Raw genomic sequence first — 18,796 nt, 5'->3', positions numbered from 1 at the left:
TTTTTTTCATACTCCATGCTGGTTTCTTTCCAATCCATGGAACTGCCAAAAATTAATTAAGCTGCCCAAATGCATCTTGATAGACACAGCAGTGACAGACAAGTCTGGCTCTTGAGCTAAATTCCATACCCAAAGAAACCATTGCAATATAGAAAGATACAAAGGATGTAGATAGTCAACTAGAGAGATACAGGTGTGGCTGCTTCAACTCACTACATACATTCGGAAGGGAGAAAAAAATTGAATAATTAAGAGTGTACTTACCATCTAACGTTATGAATTAAAGAGCAATTGCATTCTTACACAAGCAAATTCAGCAAATTGCACACTGACAAAGACACTCGTGTACAATCTTTGATCTCCTATAGAAAAATCATCTAATCACTGCAAGCGACAATCAACCACAGCTCCAGAGAGAAACTTGTACAACTAAAATGGAGTAACTTGAGAAAATAACAAAAATAAATACCGTACTCCAGACATAACTATCGAAGTCATGAAAGATAAACATTAAATGTTTTAAGGCTATCCAGTACCATAATTTAACACACACACTTGAATCATATAACATAGTTCTACCTTAACTATGATAATTTAACATAAGGCCTTGATTTCCAGCCAGTTCAAATAAAAATCCTGCCATGTGGGGTTCCATTTGTCATGCACCTCCATTGGGTATTTCATCAGGTGGCATTTCCAAACTCAAAACCTTCGTGTGTTGAGAAATAGATGTTCTGTAAGTCAGGAAAAAACAAGAAGTCAGATGCTAAGACGACAGGATTGATTATATTTGTTCAACATGCTACATTGTGTGAAACAAATTTGGGGAGTATGAAGCAATTAGGTTGGATTTTTAATCAGATATGTATATGCCATATGGAATAGTGCGCAATCATTTTTAAGGCCAAGGTGCTAATGTTTCACATCCAATTGTTCCCTTCTCCTTCCATTATACAATGTTCTCTAAGTGTGATCTGATGGTGGCAAAAAATGGTATATTTTCCACATTTAGTTCAGTTGCTTATATTTTTACATGAGAAATTCTTTTCGGATGGGCATGATCAATGAGCTGAATTTCTTCCTTAGACATCAACCTAGAAAAATGATGTGGCCCGAATTTTGTTTTAGTTCAAAAAAAATTTACTTGTTTTTCTCTTGCGGGTTGTGGACCCAGTTCTAAAATTCTCTTGTAACACTATATATATATAAGGCCATGTAGGGTTTGGGGCGTGTGATGAGAGAACACTAAAAACCGCATAAATAGAGAGAAGGCATTCTAGGGTTTGGGAACTGAAACTTGTAATTTCCTATATTTTGCATAGTGAAATATTTTCCGAATTTTCCCCATGGGTCTAGGCTTACGCTGAACCATGTAAATCTTTGCGTTCTTTGTGTGTGGCATGTTCACTTTCGTAACTCTTGATCATAGTTGTCAAAGGCGCGCTCCAAGCGTGCCTGAGGTGCAAGGCACCTCAAGGATAGGTGAGGCAAGTTGAACAAGGCGCCCAAGGCCAGGCGAGGGAAGTTGAACAAAGCCCCCAAGGCCAGGCGCGGGCCAAATTGTAGTCGAAATTAATGAATGTCATTCCTTCAACAAATGAGCTTGTCTAATTGTGGTTGAACTAAATAATCTAGCACCTTGTTAAACGCATCAACTAGCCTCGTCAAACTAATATATTACGTTAATGAATACCATTCCTTCAACCATCCAACTAGCCGAATTGTGGTCCAACAAAATAATAATGTATTATGTTAATGAATAGCATTCCTTCAACCAATCAACTAGCCTAACTGTGGTCCAACTAAATAATATATTACGTTAATGAACAGCATTCCTTCAACCAACAACTATCCTAAATTTGGTCCAACTAAGCAATATATTATGTCAATGAATACCATTCCTTCAACCAATCAACTAGCCTAACTGTGGTCCAACTAAATAGTATATTACATTAATGAATACCATTTCTTCAACCAATCAACTACCCTAATTGCGGACGAATTAACCAATATATTACGCTAACGAATACCAATCCAATCAACTAGCCTAATCGTGGTCCAACTAAACAATATATTATGATGTTAATATATTCAGTTCAAATGCAAATTCAATCATCTATCCGAGATAAGACCTTTACTAATTGTTAATTTCCTCCAATATTTTGAAATTTCAAATATACTAAATCTGTTCTGCACTTCCTTTCCCCCACCCCCTCAACTTGCGCCTCACTTAAGCCAAGTCCGCGCCTCGCCACACCTCGCCTTGCGCCTCGGGCTTCAGGGGACCTTAGTGCTCCTTGAGCCTTTTTAACAAATATGTTCATGATTGAGTTCTTGGTTCGCAGTATTTGTTGCAACAATCTATCCAAAATTAGGCAGACGAGAGGAGGGAAAGAAATCCAGCCCAAAAAAGGCAATACCAATTTTAACCTTTAGTTATTTACTAAATAACTTTTTAAACCCTATTGAAATTCTCTCAGAGATAATGAGGGTATTTGGTAAAAAAATATAAAAACTCTATTCCCCTTCCTTCCAACCAAACAGAAAAAAGGTATCACCCCATCTATCATTTCTACTATCCCTTCCATTCAACCAAACAAAAAGTGTAAGGAAACACCTTCCCTTCCCTAGGGATGCCTCATCCATTCCTCCCCCTCTCCCTTCCATCCATTTTTTCATCCAACCAACTAACGGAGCATTAAGGTACCACACAAAATATGCCAGTGAAGTTACGAAGAAAATTTGGTTTACAATATCTAGGTAAACAAGTACTCCAATGAGAACTAGCGCTAACTTAGGACAAAATGTAGTTTCTTCTTTGTATGGAACTAAGATAAGTAGCCTTCTTTACTTAATTAATACTCCCTCCGTCCCAAAATAAGTGTCCACCTTTTCATTTTTATCTGTCCCAAAATAAGTATCCCATTTGTACTATTTTTTGTAATATTACCAATTTAACCTTCTTGCATCAAACCTATCAAAGTAAATCATCACATCACTGTGGACCCACTAGGGGTATATTTGGCCATTCATTCACTACTAATACAATAAAAAATATAAAAATCATTCTCTTAAAAAGTTAGATTCCCAAAAAGAGAGACTTATTTTGGGACGGAGGGAGTAGAGTCGCTTTCAGATTAAGAATGAGTGCTACATAACAAGTAAAACCTAAATAGTCACATTTAATGGCAGTAAAATGTATTTCTTCACCATGTGAATGGAACCCTTAGATAAGTAGCCTTCCAGTTATGCGTTCAAGACTCAAACATATAGACATTAGCATTATTTCAATAAAGACTTAGTTGTTAAAAAAATCCATGTGTATGAAAAAGTGTTTACGTAAAATCAATTGACAAATATTTGACTAACCGTTTAGATTCAAATAAGTTCAAGTCCCTTCCTTAGGAAGTGTATTTGTTATTTTGATTAATCCATACTATTCATTTATGATCTAGGTAGGAATATTATGTAAAAAGTTCTTCTTAGGAGATTGTAATGATTATTCTTTAGAACTTGAGTTTTCGTGTTCTCTTATAGATGACAATCATTCAAGGATGGACATTCATAATACTTGCTAATTGAAGATTCCAAATTTTGAAATAAGAAGCATGTATAAGACAGGTTTACTGCAGAAAGATGCAAAAATTAATCACTTATAACTCAATAATGACTACCTCATGGAAACTTTTTTGCTGATTAACACTTGAGCACCCCAACTACTACCATTCGGTCTTAATTTAAGTTCACTAGGGAAAGTTCATAGCATTATGAAATTAAGATAGCCTTTGCATGGGAAAAGACCAAAAAGAATTGCTGATATAGAACTTATATGAAAAGCTGGATTCACATTTAGTTCTATAGTTGCCTAGGTTAGATAATCGACCAAAAAAAAAAAATCTAAAAGAGTGCATTGAAATTTATGTACTGGAGTTTATGAAAGATCGCTCGTTAGTGTACACAGATATTCTTGATTGCTTCTAATCTTTTAGACACTAATGAACTGTGATCAAATCATATTGATAATGATTTAGTTCACTTCATAACCACGGGAAATTCTTCAAGATCTTACTTCAGGGTATGAGGGAATAAGTTTGAAAAAAAAATCTTTTCTTAAGAAATTGATAAACAAAGTCATGTTTGCATGTGGTGTCAGTTTTTTTTTTTTTTTTTTTTTGATAAGTAAGAAATAAATAAAAAGGTGCTCAAAAGGGGAACGCGTCCCTTATAAAATAGTGGAACCGGGGGCTAAAGCCTCAAAGAATCCAGAAAATTAATTAAATCATCTCAAGAGGAGCAAGAACTCCTCTTCACATAATTGAAGAGAGAAGAATAATATAAAGCTTTAGCATCGCCGTAGACGACTCTTTCCCTTTGAACATTCTACTATTTCTCTCATTCCAAATGCACCACCAAAAGCAATGTGAGACAATTCTCCAATAATCACGTACACCCCTTCTCACACGACATCCTCTCCAAGCATGAATCAATTCCTTAGAAGAACGTGGCATTACCCAAAGCATGCCAAATAACCCAAGAATATGATTTCAACAGTCGTGCGCCACAGGGCAATGCATAAGGATATGATCAACTAACTCACCATCTAGCATACATAAGCAACACCAATTAACAAAACAATTTTCCCTCTCCCTCAAATTATCAATCGTCAGTATCTTACCCCATATGGCGGTCCATACAAAGAATGTCACCCTAGTTGGAGCCATAGAACGCCAAATGGTCTTCCACGGAAAGTCAAGGCTATCAAATTTAGACAGACATAAGAACAAAGATCTTACTTCGAAACGACTGTGGGAAGAGGGAATCCATGTCAGATCGTTACAACCTCTGCCAACTCCCTCCTGCTGATACAGTTGATCCAAAAAAACACATACCTCGTCCAACTCCCAATCCTGAAATGAACGCCGAAAATGCATGTCCCACGTAATCCCATTACTATCAAACCGATAACAGTCAGTTACGTAAGCGTGTTTGTCAGCTGCAATACAGTATAATCTGGGAAATGTACGAGATAATGGTTGATCACCAGACCAAAGATCTTCCTAAAAACGAACGCATCTATCGTCGCGAACATTGAATCTGATATGAGAGGAAAAAACATCACATCCCTTCCGAATGGATTTCCACACCCCGACTCCTCCCACAAGAGAAACCGAACGCCAATCACTTCCACAAACCGACATGAGACTAACCTTTGCCAAGGACGATGTCTTTCCCTCCCATATCTCCACAACCATTTACCCAGGTGAGCTTGATTAAAAGGAACCAATCTTCTGATACCAAGACCACCCAACTTCATGGGCTTGCAAACTTGCTCCCATCTGACAAGGTGATACTTAAACTCTTCTCCCCTTCCGCCCCAAAGGAAATCCCTTTGAATTTTTTCAATCCTATCAGCAACGGAGAATGGAATTTGGAACATAAATAGAAAATATGTGGGGAGGCTCGATAAAGTGCTCTTAATAAGAGTAACTTTACCCCCCTTAGATAAATATTGCTTCTTCCATCCTGCCAATCTCTTCGCATACCTATCAATCGCAGGATCCCAACTCCCCACTCTCCTGAAAGAGACCCTTAGGGGCAAACGCAAATATAGAATAGGAAAAGAACTCACCTTGCACCCAAAGACTATAGCTAAAGAAGAAATATCCTGAACATTCCCTACCGGGACAAGCACACTCTTAGCCACGTTTACCTTTAGCCCGGAAACCACCTGAAAACAAGCCAGGATACATCTCAAATATCTAAGTTGAGACACATCAGCATTACAGAAAACCATGATATCGTCCGTAAAAAGTAAATGAGAGATCTCCACCTGATGGACTAAATCTCTTCCCACCTTGAAGCCCTTAATAAGACAAAGATCCTCTGCCCTGCGCATAAGTTTGCTTAAGCCCTCCATAACAATTAGAAAGAGGAAAACGACAAAGGATCACCTTGTCTTATACCCCGAGTACACCCAAAAAAAACTAGCGGGAGATCCATTTACAAAAATTGAGAACTTGACAGACGAAAGACATGTCTCAATCCAATTCCTCCATCTACTTCCAAACCCCATTCTTTGTAACAAATAAAGTAGGAAATTCCAGTTCACATGATCATACGCTTTCTCAATATCAAGTTTGCATAAAACTCCAGGAACACCACTTCGCAATCTGGAATCCACACATTCGCCTGCAATAAGAACTAAATTTAGAATTTGCCGTCCTCCAACAAAAGCATTCTGGGAATCCAAAATAATCCCATCCATTACTTCTCTCATCCTTAGAGCAAAAACCTTAGCTATGAGTTTGTAAATACAACTCACTAAGCTAATTGGTTGAAAACCCTTAATGTCAGAAGCGCCTCCCTTCTTAGGGATAAGGGCAATGAATGAGGCATTTAGCGACTTCTCAAAGACGCCAATAGAATGAAACTCCTGAAATGTATCCATCACCTCATTTCTCACTATCGCCCAACTTTCCATCAGAAAACGCATAGTAAAACCATCAGGCCCCGGAGCTTTGTCCCTATTACAACTTGACAAAGCCTTTAGAACTTCGTCTTCAATAAAAGGAATCTCAAGCCCATCTCTATCCAACTCATAAATAGCCTCAAAATGGAGACCGTCAAGTTTGGGTCTCCAAGCTAATAGCTCAGTGTAAAGCTTCTGATAAAAAGAAACGATCCCATTACGCACCTCTTCCTCCCTCCACAACTCCACACCTTCCACCCGAATTCGTCCTATGTGATTGCTCCTTCTGTGAGCATTAGCTAGTCTGTGAAAAAAAATTGTGTTACGGTCTCTCTTTTAGCCAAAGAGCTCGGGATTTTTGTCGCCACGAAATCTCCTCCATACTAGCAATCTCAGCAAGAACTGCCTGATAGGAAGCTCTTCTAGAACATAGAAACTCCGCATCCCCACCCGCCTCCTCAAGACAATCAATCTCGGAAAATTCAGCAAGGACTCTATTCTTCCTCCATTCAAGATTCCAAAAAACATCCTTATTCCACTGCTTAAGATCGAATTTGAGAGCACTTAACTTCTTTGTTAACGTGAAGCTGGGCGAACCTGTAACAATTGCTCCCTCCCACCAAGATCAAACTTTCCCTTGGAAATTCTCCGCTCTCAGCCACATTTTCTCAAATCGAAACGGGGATCTTCGAGAACACAAACCCCCACAATCCAAGACCAAAGGAACATGATCAGAAGTGACCCTTGCTAAAACAGCCTGAATGACATCCGGGAAATTGGATTAGAGGAGTATTTTAAATGTCAATATCTCTAGTATCTCCAGCTAAATTATTTTTCTTATGCTCTTACTTACCTTGTTCTATGTTTTGTCTTGTCAATTGTGATAAAAAGGGAAAGAAAGTTGGCATGATAAAGGAGGTTTTACGGTGCTGTGTCGAGTGAAATGTCAAGTCTAAATTTGATATTTTTTCTCTTGAGATTGTTTTCATAGCTTTTACTTGGATATTATTTGTCCAAGTCTGCTATGATTAGTTTATTGTGTAGGTACAAGTGCTTTACAGTGCAAAGAGGGTGTTTCCAAGAGTAATTAAGGCTTGCAAGATCAGGTTGAAACAGGTATGGGCTATAGGTTGTGCTCTCGCAAGTAGCTGAGGCCCAGGAAAAGGCAAACTCGTGACTGGCAAGGACTCACGAGGATACAGGGTTCAGGGAGGATCTCTGAAGGGGAAGGTTCTCCTTAGCAGGCATGCCTTATTCTTCCTAGAAAACTCCCACCCACGAAGGACAGGAGAATTGCGATAGATTCTCAGTATGTCTCCAAGTTCGCATGAGAATATATAAGACAAATGTAGTGACGGGAGGCTGTAGTGACACAACCCAAAAGTGCACTCACTAAATCTGTCCCATACACTGATTTGGAAATGTACTGTTAAAATAGTTGTTTACGCTAAAGCCCGGAATCCGGGATAGTACTCTCCGTGACAGGAACCATGCGAGCAGTTCTCTGGTTCCATTTTACAAGTAAGATGACTAACATGTCGCGACGTTACCATCGTTTCTTGACATATGGAACCCCTTAAAGGATTGAGATGATTTTCAGATTGTTGGCACAAATGAATGTTTGTGTCACAACCTGTGAGCCTATGGTGTCGCATTGTTGTGTGTGGCATTATAGGTCGACAAAGAGAAATTGGGTTGTTGAGGCAAAGTGGGTTGAGAGAAATTGGGTTGTTGAACCTAATGTCGGATTCTACTTAGAACGCTCTTGAAGTGTGCAAGCACTCTCAGTAGGGACTCGTGCTAGAGAGGCATGGAGGGCCACTCTCCTATGCCTTTGGTGGGGTCTTTGGAGAGAGAAAAACAAGAGATGTTTCGTGTGGAGCTATTTAGGGGAATTAGTTGATTTTGTGGATAGTCAAATGGTGTAGATTTTCTTTTGGCCTATGTCCAATTGTTTCAGAACGCTCCCCTTTAAGTGCGCTTTCAATGATATTTACTTATCAAATAAAGAAAACCAACACCATTGTGAGGACAAGATGGATCGCAAAAGTAATTATGACATTGTCAGAGGTCAATTAACTGGTTAGTGATTCTAAGAGTTAGACCCAACTCCATAATAGACGATAAGTAGCACTATTTCATCATTGTAAATCATTAAACTCTGGACCAGTCTCCCATAAAAATAAAAAAAAATTAATTCTTTTGAGATTTCATTTTAAAATTCCTGAGTGTTAAATGATGAAAATATGCATCAAAAATTGAATGGAATCTATTCCCTCTCACTCTAGATGCAAGGGAAGAAAATTTCCAAATCAAATTACCAATTGCGCAACTCTTACATAGTATTAGATCCCTTGGCAACGTCATATCCAAATTACAATTTTAAAGTATTTAGTTCATCTTTTTGATTAATATAACTATCAAATAAAAAAAATGAAATAGAGTATCTTAGTCTATATTTGTGGTACAACTTCCATGTAAACTTTTTACATTATCTATTATTTTATAAAGTATCAGTATGAGATTGATTTATTCATTGTGATTTTATTCTTTGCTGTCTAGATACAACTAAAATGTTTAAACTAAATCTACCACATGCTGGACCTTCCTCCACTTGAGGGCGATCTGCTATGGATTTGGGGAAGAGAGGTGTGGCTGGTTCTTTCTTGAGGAGAGGGACAAGTAGGGGTGGGTGTTTGGAAATTCATCAAGAAGGGGTGGGATTAATTTTCTAAACACAATCGATTTAAGGTTACGCTCGATTTTGAGGGGGGAGATCCAATATGATCCTATCCCAATTAGTGTTTTGCTAGGCCCATAGATAAAAAAATCCACTTTCTTACGGTAGAAGCATGAAAAAAAAAAAAAAAAGACTTGAATAGTACAATCCCTCCGTACCCATAGAAGATATATTGGATTTGAATCAGTTTTCGTATCAATCTATATTGATTGAGCATGTCTTCCCTCCTTCTCTCACTTCGGAAAGATTTAGAAGTATTTTCTTGTGATAACCTGATCGAGAGAGTACAATACTAGGGAGGCAGGAACATAGACTTCTAGGAGAATATTTGGTATGGTGGTGATCAATTCTCGGCGGGCGCCTTCCCAAGATTATTTTGGATACCTATGGATAGACATGACTCAATCACCAACTGTTATTGGCTCAAAATCGGGAGGAAAACTCAGGATGTGCAATTTAAGAGGCACTTCCAGGATTGGGAGCTGGAGGATGCCATCAAGTTTTTGACTTTGTTATACTGCCAAGAGGTAGATGAGGCGGGGCTTGACATTTGGGTATGGGGAACCTCATCTCAGGGGAGATTCAATGTACGCTCTTTCTATAGGAGCATTACAGTTGCTATGGGGCATCCCCAAGATTCATTCCGAGCAAGATTCCTCAACTGTAAGAGTTGGATGCATCAAGGTAAGAGTGCCGACTGGATTCATTCCCATGGATGGTTGTTTGGCGCATAAAGGCTCCTCTAAAGGTGGGCATCTTTTCTTCGACGGGAGTTCTAGGAGGATTCTGACATTAGATAACATGAGGAGATAGGCCATTGTAAACTGGTGTTGTATGTGCAAGAGAGTCAGTAGATCATCTTCTCCTGCATTGTCCAATGGCCCGGGGCAGCTGTGTCATACTTTTGAGTTTGTTCGGGATTGGGTTATGCCTTGGTCTTCAAGAGGCATGATAGAGGCTTGTAGAGGTTGTACAATGTGTTCCCAAGCCTGAGACATTTGGAGGGTGGCAACCTTGTGTGTATGGTGGGGCTTGTGGAGGGAACAAAATAGGAGATCCTTCGACAGAAGAAGAGACTCCTATTGGGACACTAAAGTACTCTATTATTAGTTCCCTTTTTTGTTGGGCTTTTGGGAAAAATTGTAAATCTATAGGGAAGACACAAAGACAGTGGATTTTTTTGGACATATTGAGAGTTTGGGGGCCCTATTTGGCCTATGTATAGCCTTTTGTGGGATGTGTTCCCATTTGAACGAGTGCTTTCTGATGATACTTCACCTACAAAAATTTTGGGGAAATAAATTTGCTATGGATAAGAGGACCAAGGCGGCAACACGGCACTAGTCTAACTTTGACAATTTCAATCAGGAGGTTTTGGGCAGTGTGGTGTATAGCATTGGATGCTTATACTTCTGACCAAGGCAAGGATTCTGTTGTTTGCACTTCATCACCCACAGGTATTTATTCAGCCAAAACTGCTGGAGAAGCTATGAGAACTCATTTTGAATGCACTTCCTGGTACCATTCGTTTAAGAATCCTATCCCACGACACAGCTACATATTGTGGTTGGCAATAAGACAAGAGCTTAACACTTTGGATAGAATTCAAAGATTTAATCCTTCTATTGGAAACCAATGTGGGAAGTGCAAGGCTTCTGAGGACTCTCATAATCATATATTTGATCCAGTTTCTCATACTGTTTGGGAGAATATAATGAAGACATGTGGCTTGAATCTGCAAGATACTTCCAGGACTGATTCAGTTAATAAAGCTTGCTGGAAATCTGGAAGAGAGCAAAAAAATTATGTCTAGCAGCCTCTGTTTACTTCTTACGGAGAGAAAGGAATGCTAGAATATTCAATCGAGCTAGATCAGGAAATCATGTACAACAAGATATAATCTTCAGCGTGCAACACCAGATGCAGTCTTCACAGCTAAATCTTAAAGATGATCAACCAAACAGATGACTGGTTGACCAATGGGAGATTCGAGGGGTTTATTTCAGACTAGAGAAAGTTGTATCTCTATGGCAGCTCAGTTTCTTTCAGTTCAGCAGTTGGTTTGGATGCATCCTTGAGTCTCTTGGCCATAGATGTCTCTTGTATTGCTATCCCTTTGTTTAGTAGCTTTCTTTCTTGTTTATCTTGTTGAGTTGCTAGTTGCCTTGCTGTTCTAGGGAGATTTGAATTTGTATAGTATATTATTGTTATGGTAACAGCCATTTGCTGTATGCTTGGGGCATGCCCCATGTTTTGGTATTTTTTCTTCTAATGATAACCTAGCTTACCAAGAAAATACATATATTTGTGTTATAGTACAAATTGAAATGTACATATATAAAGTTGTGTATATAGTACACATTGTAATATACAAATAGCTATATAAATAGGTGTGTGTGTATGGACCTAAAGCAATTCCCGCATAGCATACTGCTTTACCGCAATATGATCGTCTTCTAACTGTTGCCCCCCTTCACTTTAATAACATAATCCTCTGGTCGTTGATGCCATTGCAGGGTAACGACAATACCCCCATGAATCATTCAGGTCAATTCCAAAATTCAAACCGCCATTCCATGATTCATTCACAGATATTGTGTTTTGGGGGCATTAAGAACCTAGCCCTTGGTTGTGCTGTGTTTGGTTTGAGAATAGTTTACCAAGTACCTGTTGTATATGAATTTGTAGTTTGTGGGGGAATGGATGAGAGAGAGTTCAGAGAAGAATAAAGAATAATTAATGGTTGCAATGGTTTGCAGAGAAGGGTTCTGAAGCCATGGTGGTGGGAGTGGTTGGATTTTTCGGCCTGGAGGCCGGCGGCGGCGGCGGTGTCCAGCGGTAGTGGTGGAGTATATAGAACCTATGAATGTGTAACTGAGAATGTCTAATACATTTTTATTTATCAAAAAAAAAAAAAAAAAAAAAAGGAGCGCTCAAACCTAAATAGTTGATTGAAGTCTCCTGTCCTTTTAGAAATAGGACTCTGGTTTTTATAACCTTCCAAAACCACTTTAATGTATATCAAAAAGATCAATGAATGCATGAACCTTAGTTGGGGAGTGTCAAAATACGAGTTGGGATTACCCTTTTGTCATTAATGTATATGAAATTCCAGATCAACACTTGGACAAGGCACCATAACCAACTTAACTGCTAAACACCCAAATAAACAAAAAAGTACAGACCCCAAGATTTGATCACAAACTTGCCAACCTAAGTTTAATAATCTTCACATACATTTTTCATAATCTTTGTTCCCAGCTATTTTAATCTTCTGACTTGTCATACCATAAATTACACACTTGAGACATCCGACAGTCGCATTCTAGCCCACAGTTACCAGTAAAAGACCAATAACAAATATGCTTATGTCATACGGCTTCACTAATGTCTCATTATCCTTCAGAAGAGATTTAGTGAAAACTGCAATATAGGAATCACAAGGGCTTCTAGATATGTTAAATAAAGAAACAAACAGAATGCAATATAACATTATATCCACAATAAGAACATTGCTCTCATTCTTAGCATCAAAAACTTGAACAAATAACCAAGACAGAGACACCATGCAAATATAACTTAATTGACTCCTAACACCGTTTCTTAAAAAAGTTATCCATAAATAAAGCAAACTGAAAAGTTCTAAAAATTAAAAGTTCAAATAAAGATTCTGAGAAAGGGAAAAAGGGTGTACTATATGTTTCATGTTTAAATCTTTTCGTGCTCCAACTTTAGTGTTTTTCTTTTTTATTCAAAAGCATAATATGTTTCATAATAAGAACCTACCTACAATAATTATAAGGTCTAGTGAGTTCTGCTTTTATTTCTCAATTTTCATTCGTAATCATTCAAGGATTTTCTTTCTTATCCTAGTGAGTTCTGCTTCTTCTTGGTATGATTTCTTTCTTCAAACAATATTTTCCATTTAGTTTCTTATTGAATGTGTGTGTGTGTGTGTGTACACACATAAATATACAAAGATGGTGATGATGAATATGCAGAGGCAAACATATCTTTTCTATAGGTAGTACTGATACATCGACATCATCATCATCATCTATAAGTAATATATAGCCAACAATAATTTAAAAGATAATCCTAGTAAAAAGAATCCAAAAACTTCCTTTAGGAGAACAAAAGTGAAGAACACAAATTATAACGGAAGGCATATCATCTAACATAAGATCGAATCAAAGAAGGCAGTAAAAGGGATTAATTATATTAAAAGCAAGTAAATCCAAGCTACTTACAGCTGAGTTGGTCTGGAGTGGATCTTCCCCAAATGATTTAGTGAGACTAGGAAACGAATACAAGTAAAGGCTTGATAAAAGTGCCCATCTATTATTACACCATCCCTAGGTTTGTACACCTCTTCTAACCTTGTTCTTTTGAGATCATAACTCAAGATCCCAAGCGGAACGCTCAAGAAAATAACATCAGAAATTGGATGAAAAGCAAAGGGTAGAAACCACAATAAATAATCAAGATCATAGCCTTTAGAACGCACCATGTCCATTACTAAATTAACCATGCAGATGTTATACTTCAAAGTCCATTCCATGGCTTTACAATCTTCCTCAAGTGACCAAATGAACAACCAGAAGGAGTCTTTCTTCGCATAACAGAGACGGCCCATAAACACCCCAATACATCCAATCACAGTTAGACGTCCACTTTCTGTCAATGGGAGCTCAATGGCACGAACACCGACTTTGTTGAGATCAAACCTCAAAAGGTGCCAAGACAAAGATAACCGGTAGAGTGCGCCATCAAAGTAAACAGAAGGTGTTATCCAGATTCTCTCATTCAAGCAGGAATCAATTTGAACCAGGTGTCTAACCCATAGTTCAGTATCAGAAGAATATATGTCCAGCAGTAGCTTTCTTTCCTTTAAAGGTTGTGCAAAACGTACAACTCTGTAGCAAAGTGACTCAGAAGGGTTAAAAGCCAATGCTGCATAACAATAAGTCTGGTGGCAGCGCGCTTTGGGAATCGGTACATATTGTCTCATCACAGGATTGCACACATAATACCGGCAATCAGAGGCATTGAAGAACAAAAACAAGCCATTGCAACTATCAAGAAAGTCATGTGCACAAGTACTATGGAATGGTAAGTTGACCAAAAATTCGGAGTCAACACATCCACCTCCTCCTCCACCATCACCAATGCCACTGTTACCTTCTACAGAAACATAATCAATGAGCTCTCCGTTGTCCGGGCTCTGCAAATTACTATAAAACGCATCCCGTGATGAGTCGCTCGCGTCTGTGGTTATAAGGGGCATATGAGGAGGGAGAGCATAAGTACGGAAGAAAAGGCCACAGAGAGGAAGAGACACTCTGGGCAAGCAAAACACAGAGATTAGGTAATCCCATGATTTGCACACACATTTTAACCTAGCCAGAGGCTTTTCGGGCAATCGACATAGTATCTCAACCAACACATCATCGGGAAACAACCCCAATCCACAAGGAGGCTTAAACAAGCGCATTATTCGAATAAGGAACACAAAGGCGATTCTTTTTATTCCAATTGCGACACTGAAGTATTATCACATATGCACATACACACACATATACGTATATACATAGTTAGCGTGCCTTCACTATTTTTTTCGAAAATTGTACCTTGACTATTTATTTCAAGAGATTGTACCTTTACGATTCCATCAACTCTTCTACCTTGAATCGGAAGATCGTTCAAAACTGTCTTCAATGGAGTCCTGGCATGAACTAGGGTTTTGAACCTTCTGAGATTGACTCGCTGTTATTTCATTGATTAGACGAAATTATTTGAGTGTGTATAAAGTGCAATAAACCCCGAACTATTGGCAAAAAAACACAAAATCCTCCTGAATTAAGTAATGCCCCTAAACTTTTTTAAAAAGTACAACTAATTAAGGAGGTCACCGGAAATATTCAAAACCAACGAGTAAAACAAAGTGCTTTCATTGTGGGTGCCTTTAGTAATGTTTTGGTTTTTTTATTTTTGCTGTCGCAAAAAAAATATAATTTTATTTTTCGAAGTAAAAATAAAAAGCAAAAATAACGTTTAATAATTTTTGCTGTTGCTATAATTTTAATAAATAAAAAAATAAAAAGCTATTTTTAGTAAAATATTTGTTACAAATTTTTTTTTTTTTTTGGAATTTTTTTTAATTTATTTTTTCATCCATCTATCAAAATTTAACTTTTAATCCTAATAAAAGATATAATCTAAAAAGGAAAAATATATATTTATATATATATACATGGCAAGATAAGCATATAATTGTATGATGTATATATATAGAATATGAAAATAGATTTTATATATACATATATATTAACAAAAAATCTGAAAACAAACCACAACCAATCCATGTATAAAATTTAGAAAAAGGAAAAAAAGAAAACAGGGCTTTATATAATGTATATATATAGAATATAAAAATAGATTTTGTATAATGTATATATATAGAATATAAAAGTACTAATGGAGTAATGTCAGTGGTTGTGTATTAATGGAAAAGTAATGTCAGTTGTTGCGTAAAAAAACGAGGGAAATAGTGGTGAAAACGTTTCCTCTGCTACAATAAAAATGAGAAATGTTTTTCATTAAAAGGAAATAAAAACAAATTACTAAACATGATTTTTGTATTTATTTCTTTTTTTTAAGGATTGACAATAGAAAACAAAAAATGTTTTAGGTTACTAAACACACCCTACGTTAATAACTGTTGTGTTGATGTGTCAGTTGCAATCAGAATAGTTAATAGCATTGTGACATGTCACCACCTTACGACAATAACCAACCAACATTACTCGCCAAACACCACCTTATACTAAAACAAATACCACCTGTACAAAAGCCAGCCAAACACAAGGGGAATCGTCTCCATGGCACCTCTCATTGGAGGGTGTCCATGATAGATCCAAGGGCTAGGATGAAGCCAAATGAGCTCAACTTGCCATGTCATCGTTGACTAAGCGCCAAGTCAGCAGTAAGTTTTGAGACTTAATTTTTTTACCATGTACGAATACTTCAGGCAAAATACATATTTACCATTTACAAATACAATATACAAAAATTATACGTGGGACCCAAATGCATACTAACTTATCCTTTTTACTTTTACTTCCTCTTCTCTTTGTATTCTTCTTCCTTCTCTGAGGCCGACCTGCTGCTGTACTGTTCATCTTCCTAAAATCGTCCTCTACTTTCCCATCGGAATCGTGCGCCGTCGGCTTCCCTTTAGTCATTCAGTTTCTAGTTTCAGCTTCTGTTATTTTCTTCTTGCTTCACCTTCTCTTCCCTCCTTCTTCCTTCATCCTCCCTCCTCTGGTTCGTCTCATTTTTCCTCAGAGCCGGTATCGTATTTTCGTTTGTCTGTCTTCCGTTTAGGTTGTTTAATAGCAATTGTTGTTGTTGTTGTTGTTGTTGCATCTTATTCCTTAAACGAAGAAATCCTGTGATTTTGCGAGGGTTTATAGTGTGATTTTGCGAGGGTTTTATACATTTGGGGAAATATAATGGCAAGGAAAAAAACTATAGCAAAGAAGAAATTGGAAAAGAAATCGGTATCTAAAACAATGAACGAAGAAGATATTGCAGGTGGTGGGTAGAAATTGGTGAAAGCGCCTGCCTCAGTCTTCGTCATGTATAGGTAAATATTCTTTAAGTTGTTGAAATTAATTTATATCCACAATTGCTTTAATTTTAGTATTTAGGTTTTACAAAAAATTGATTGATTAAATTATTTTATTTATTTTATTTGTAGAACTGGAAATTCACATTGTTTTAATTTTAGTTGTATAATTGTAAATACACATGTTAGGATGGTATGCAATTCATAATACACAGATGTTGAAAGAATTTGTGGTTGTTATATTTATAGAAATATGAAAATAAAATAAAATAAAATAAAGTGAATCTTATTTATTGAAATAAGAAGTACAATACAAATACACATGTTAGGAAGGTTTGTTGATGTACTATGCAATTCATAATACACAGATGTTGAAAGAATTTGTGGTTGTTATATTTATAGAAATATGAAGTGTTGGTAAAATATATGCTGAATGTGACTTTTAAGATACAACAACCTTTATACTAATATGTCATGAGACAATTAACAATATGCTAATAAATCATTAATTAAATATGCAACTCTATATTTAATTAAATATACAAAATAAAGCAATAAAATAATAATAATATGCAAGGAATGAACCTGGACCGAGGCTAGTATTGGATACTATGTCCTTAAGACAGATTCGCCCCGCTATGGTGCTAACGGACTCAGTGGCGTCTATCTCCCAGGATACAACGGTCTACATCCACCAGTAGCAGCACTACAAACTCGTGGATACGGCGAACCTCCTCCGTGTAATACTCTCTCTGACTAAAAAATGCATCTATATACTATATAAATGTTGAATTGGGTGTAATCCGAACCAAATGGTTCGGACCAATCTTAATATAACTCGATAAAATTGGATTAGGATCGAAGTGGCTCGAACCACTTAACCTAAGGTTTGAACCCACTTGCGTTGGGTTCTAGTCTAGAGAGGGAGATAGAAGAAAATGAAAATGAATAACTTGCAAATGATCCAAATGGGGGTATTTATAGAAACAGAAATGCCTTTTCTGATTGGGTGCGTCTCTTCATCATTGGATACAACCATTACAATAGGTTGCAATGGTTCACATGGTGTCTATTCACCACTAGACACATCCATTCCAATAGGTTGCAATGGTTCACATGGTGTCTATTCACCAATAGACACATCCATTCCAATAGGTTGCAATGGTTCACATGGTGTCTGTTCACCAATAGACACATCCATTCCAATAGGTTGCAATGTGTCTTTTCGAATGGGTGCAACCATGGGTCATGATGGTTCGAAAAAAGGTGTAACCTTTTGAAAAAAACTAAAAAGTGGTTTTTTAATTTAAAAGGTGTAACCCTTTAGAAAAACTAAAATATGGTTTTTTTAATTTAAAAGGTGTAACCTTTTAGAAAAACTAAAAAGTAGTTTTTTTAATTAAAAAAACCAACCACCCAAAAAAAACCTACTCATTTGTAAAACCCATTTAAATAAGCCCAGCCCAAAATTAGGCCCAATCTAAAATTCCAAAAAAGAATAATCTGAACTTTACAATTAGGCCCAAGCCCAAGCCCAAATCCTAAACTCAGCTTATTTAAATTTCAATTTGTTTCAACATTTTTTCCATGTGGAACAAACATTTCCCACATTTTGCATACCTATTTAGGCTTATCAAAACACTACACTTTGGAGCTAATTTCTCATTCATCCAGAAACGGATTTCAGAAAGTAAATATACCACGTTCATCTCCTTGCGGAGAGAAACGTGCTTGTCTAGAGATCCGTAAAAAATTAGTAGCGGAATCTATTTCAAATCTCATCCAAAGTTTATGTTTTTAATGCCCCCGTTTCCAACAATCCCCCACATGAATGGAAATTTGCGTAAAATGCAAAAGATGATCATGCAGACACTAGAGAGAGTATAATCGAAAAGTTACTGCATCAGGATAGGTGGCTTTTGGCTTTGAACCTTCCCTAGTGTATTGCTATCGGATT

At 37.2% G+C, this 18,796-nt stretch overlaps 1 protein-coding gene across 1 annotated transcript; it reads right to left on the bottom strand.

The window, feature by feature from the left end:
- Positions 1-229: 229 nt before the first annotated feature.
- On the bottom strand, positions 230-15,134 carry LOC132271300 (F-box protein At5g07610-like). The gene is made up of 2 exons (XM_059772640.1): positions 13,460-15,134; positions 230-734 (listed from the first exon to the last, which is right to left on the bottom strand). The coding sequence occupies exons 1-2, from the start codon at positions 14,701-14,703 to the stop codon at positions 659-661; spliced, it is 1,320 nt and encodes a 439-aa protein (XP_059628623.1). The 5' UTR covers positions 14,704-15,134; the 3' UTR covers positions 230-658.
- Positions 15,135-18,796: the final 3,662 nt, after the last annotated feature.

This window comes from Cornus florida, unplaced genomic scaffold, assembly GCF_030987335.1.
Source record: "Cornus florida cultivar Cherokee Brave unplaced genomic scaffold, ASM3098733v1 CherokeeBrave_3.0.0_Hap2_Chr08, whole genome shotgun sequence".
Classification (NCBI taxonomy): domain Eukaryota; kingdom Viridiplantae; phylum Streptophyta; class Magnoliopsida; order Cornales; family Cornaceae; genus Cornus; species Cornus florida.
This window is presented reverse-complemented; position numbering and strand designations above follow the sequence as displayed.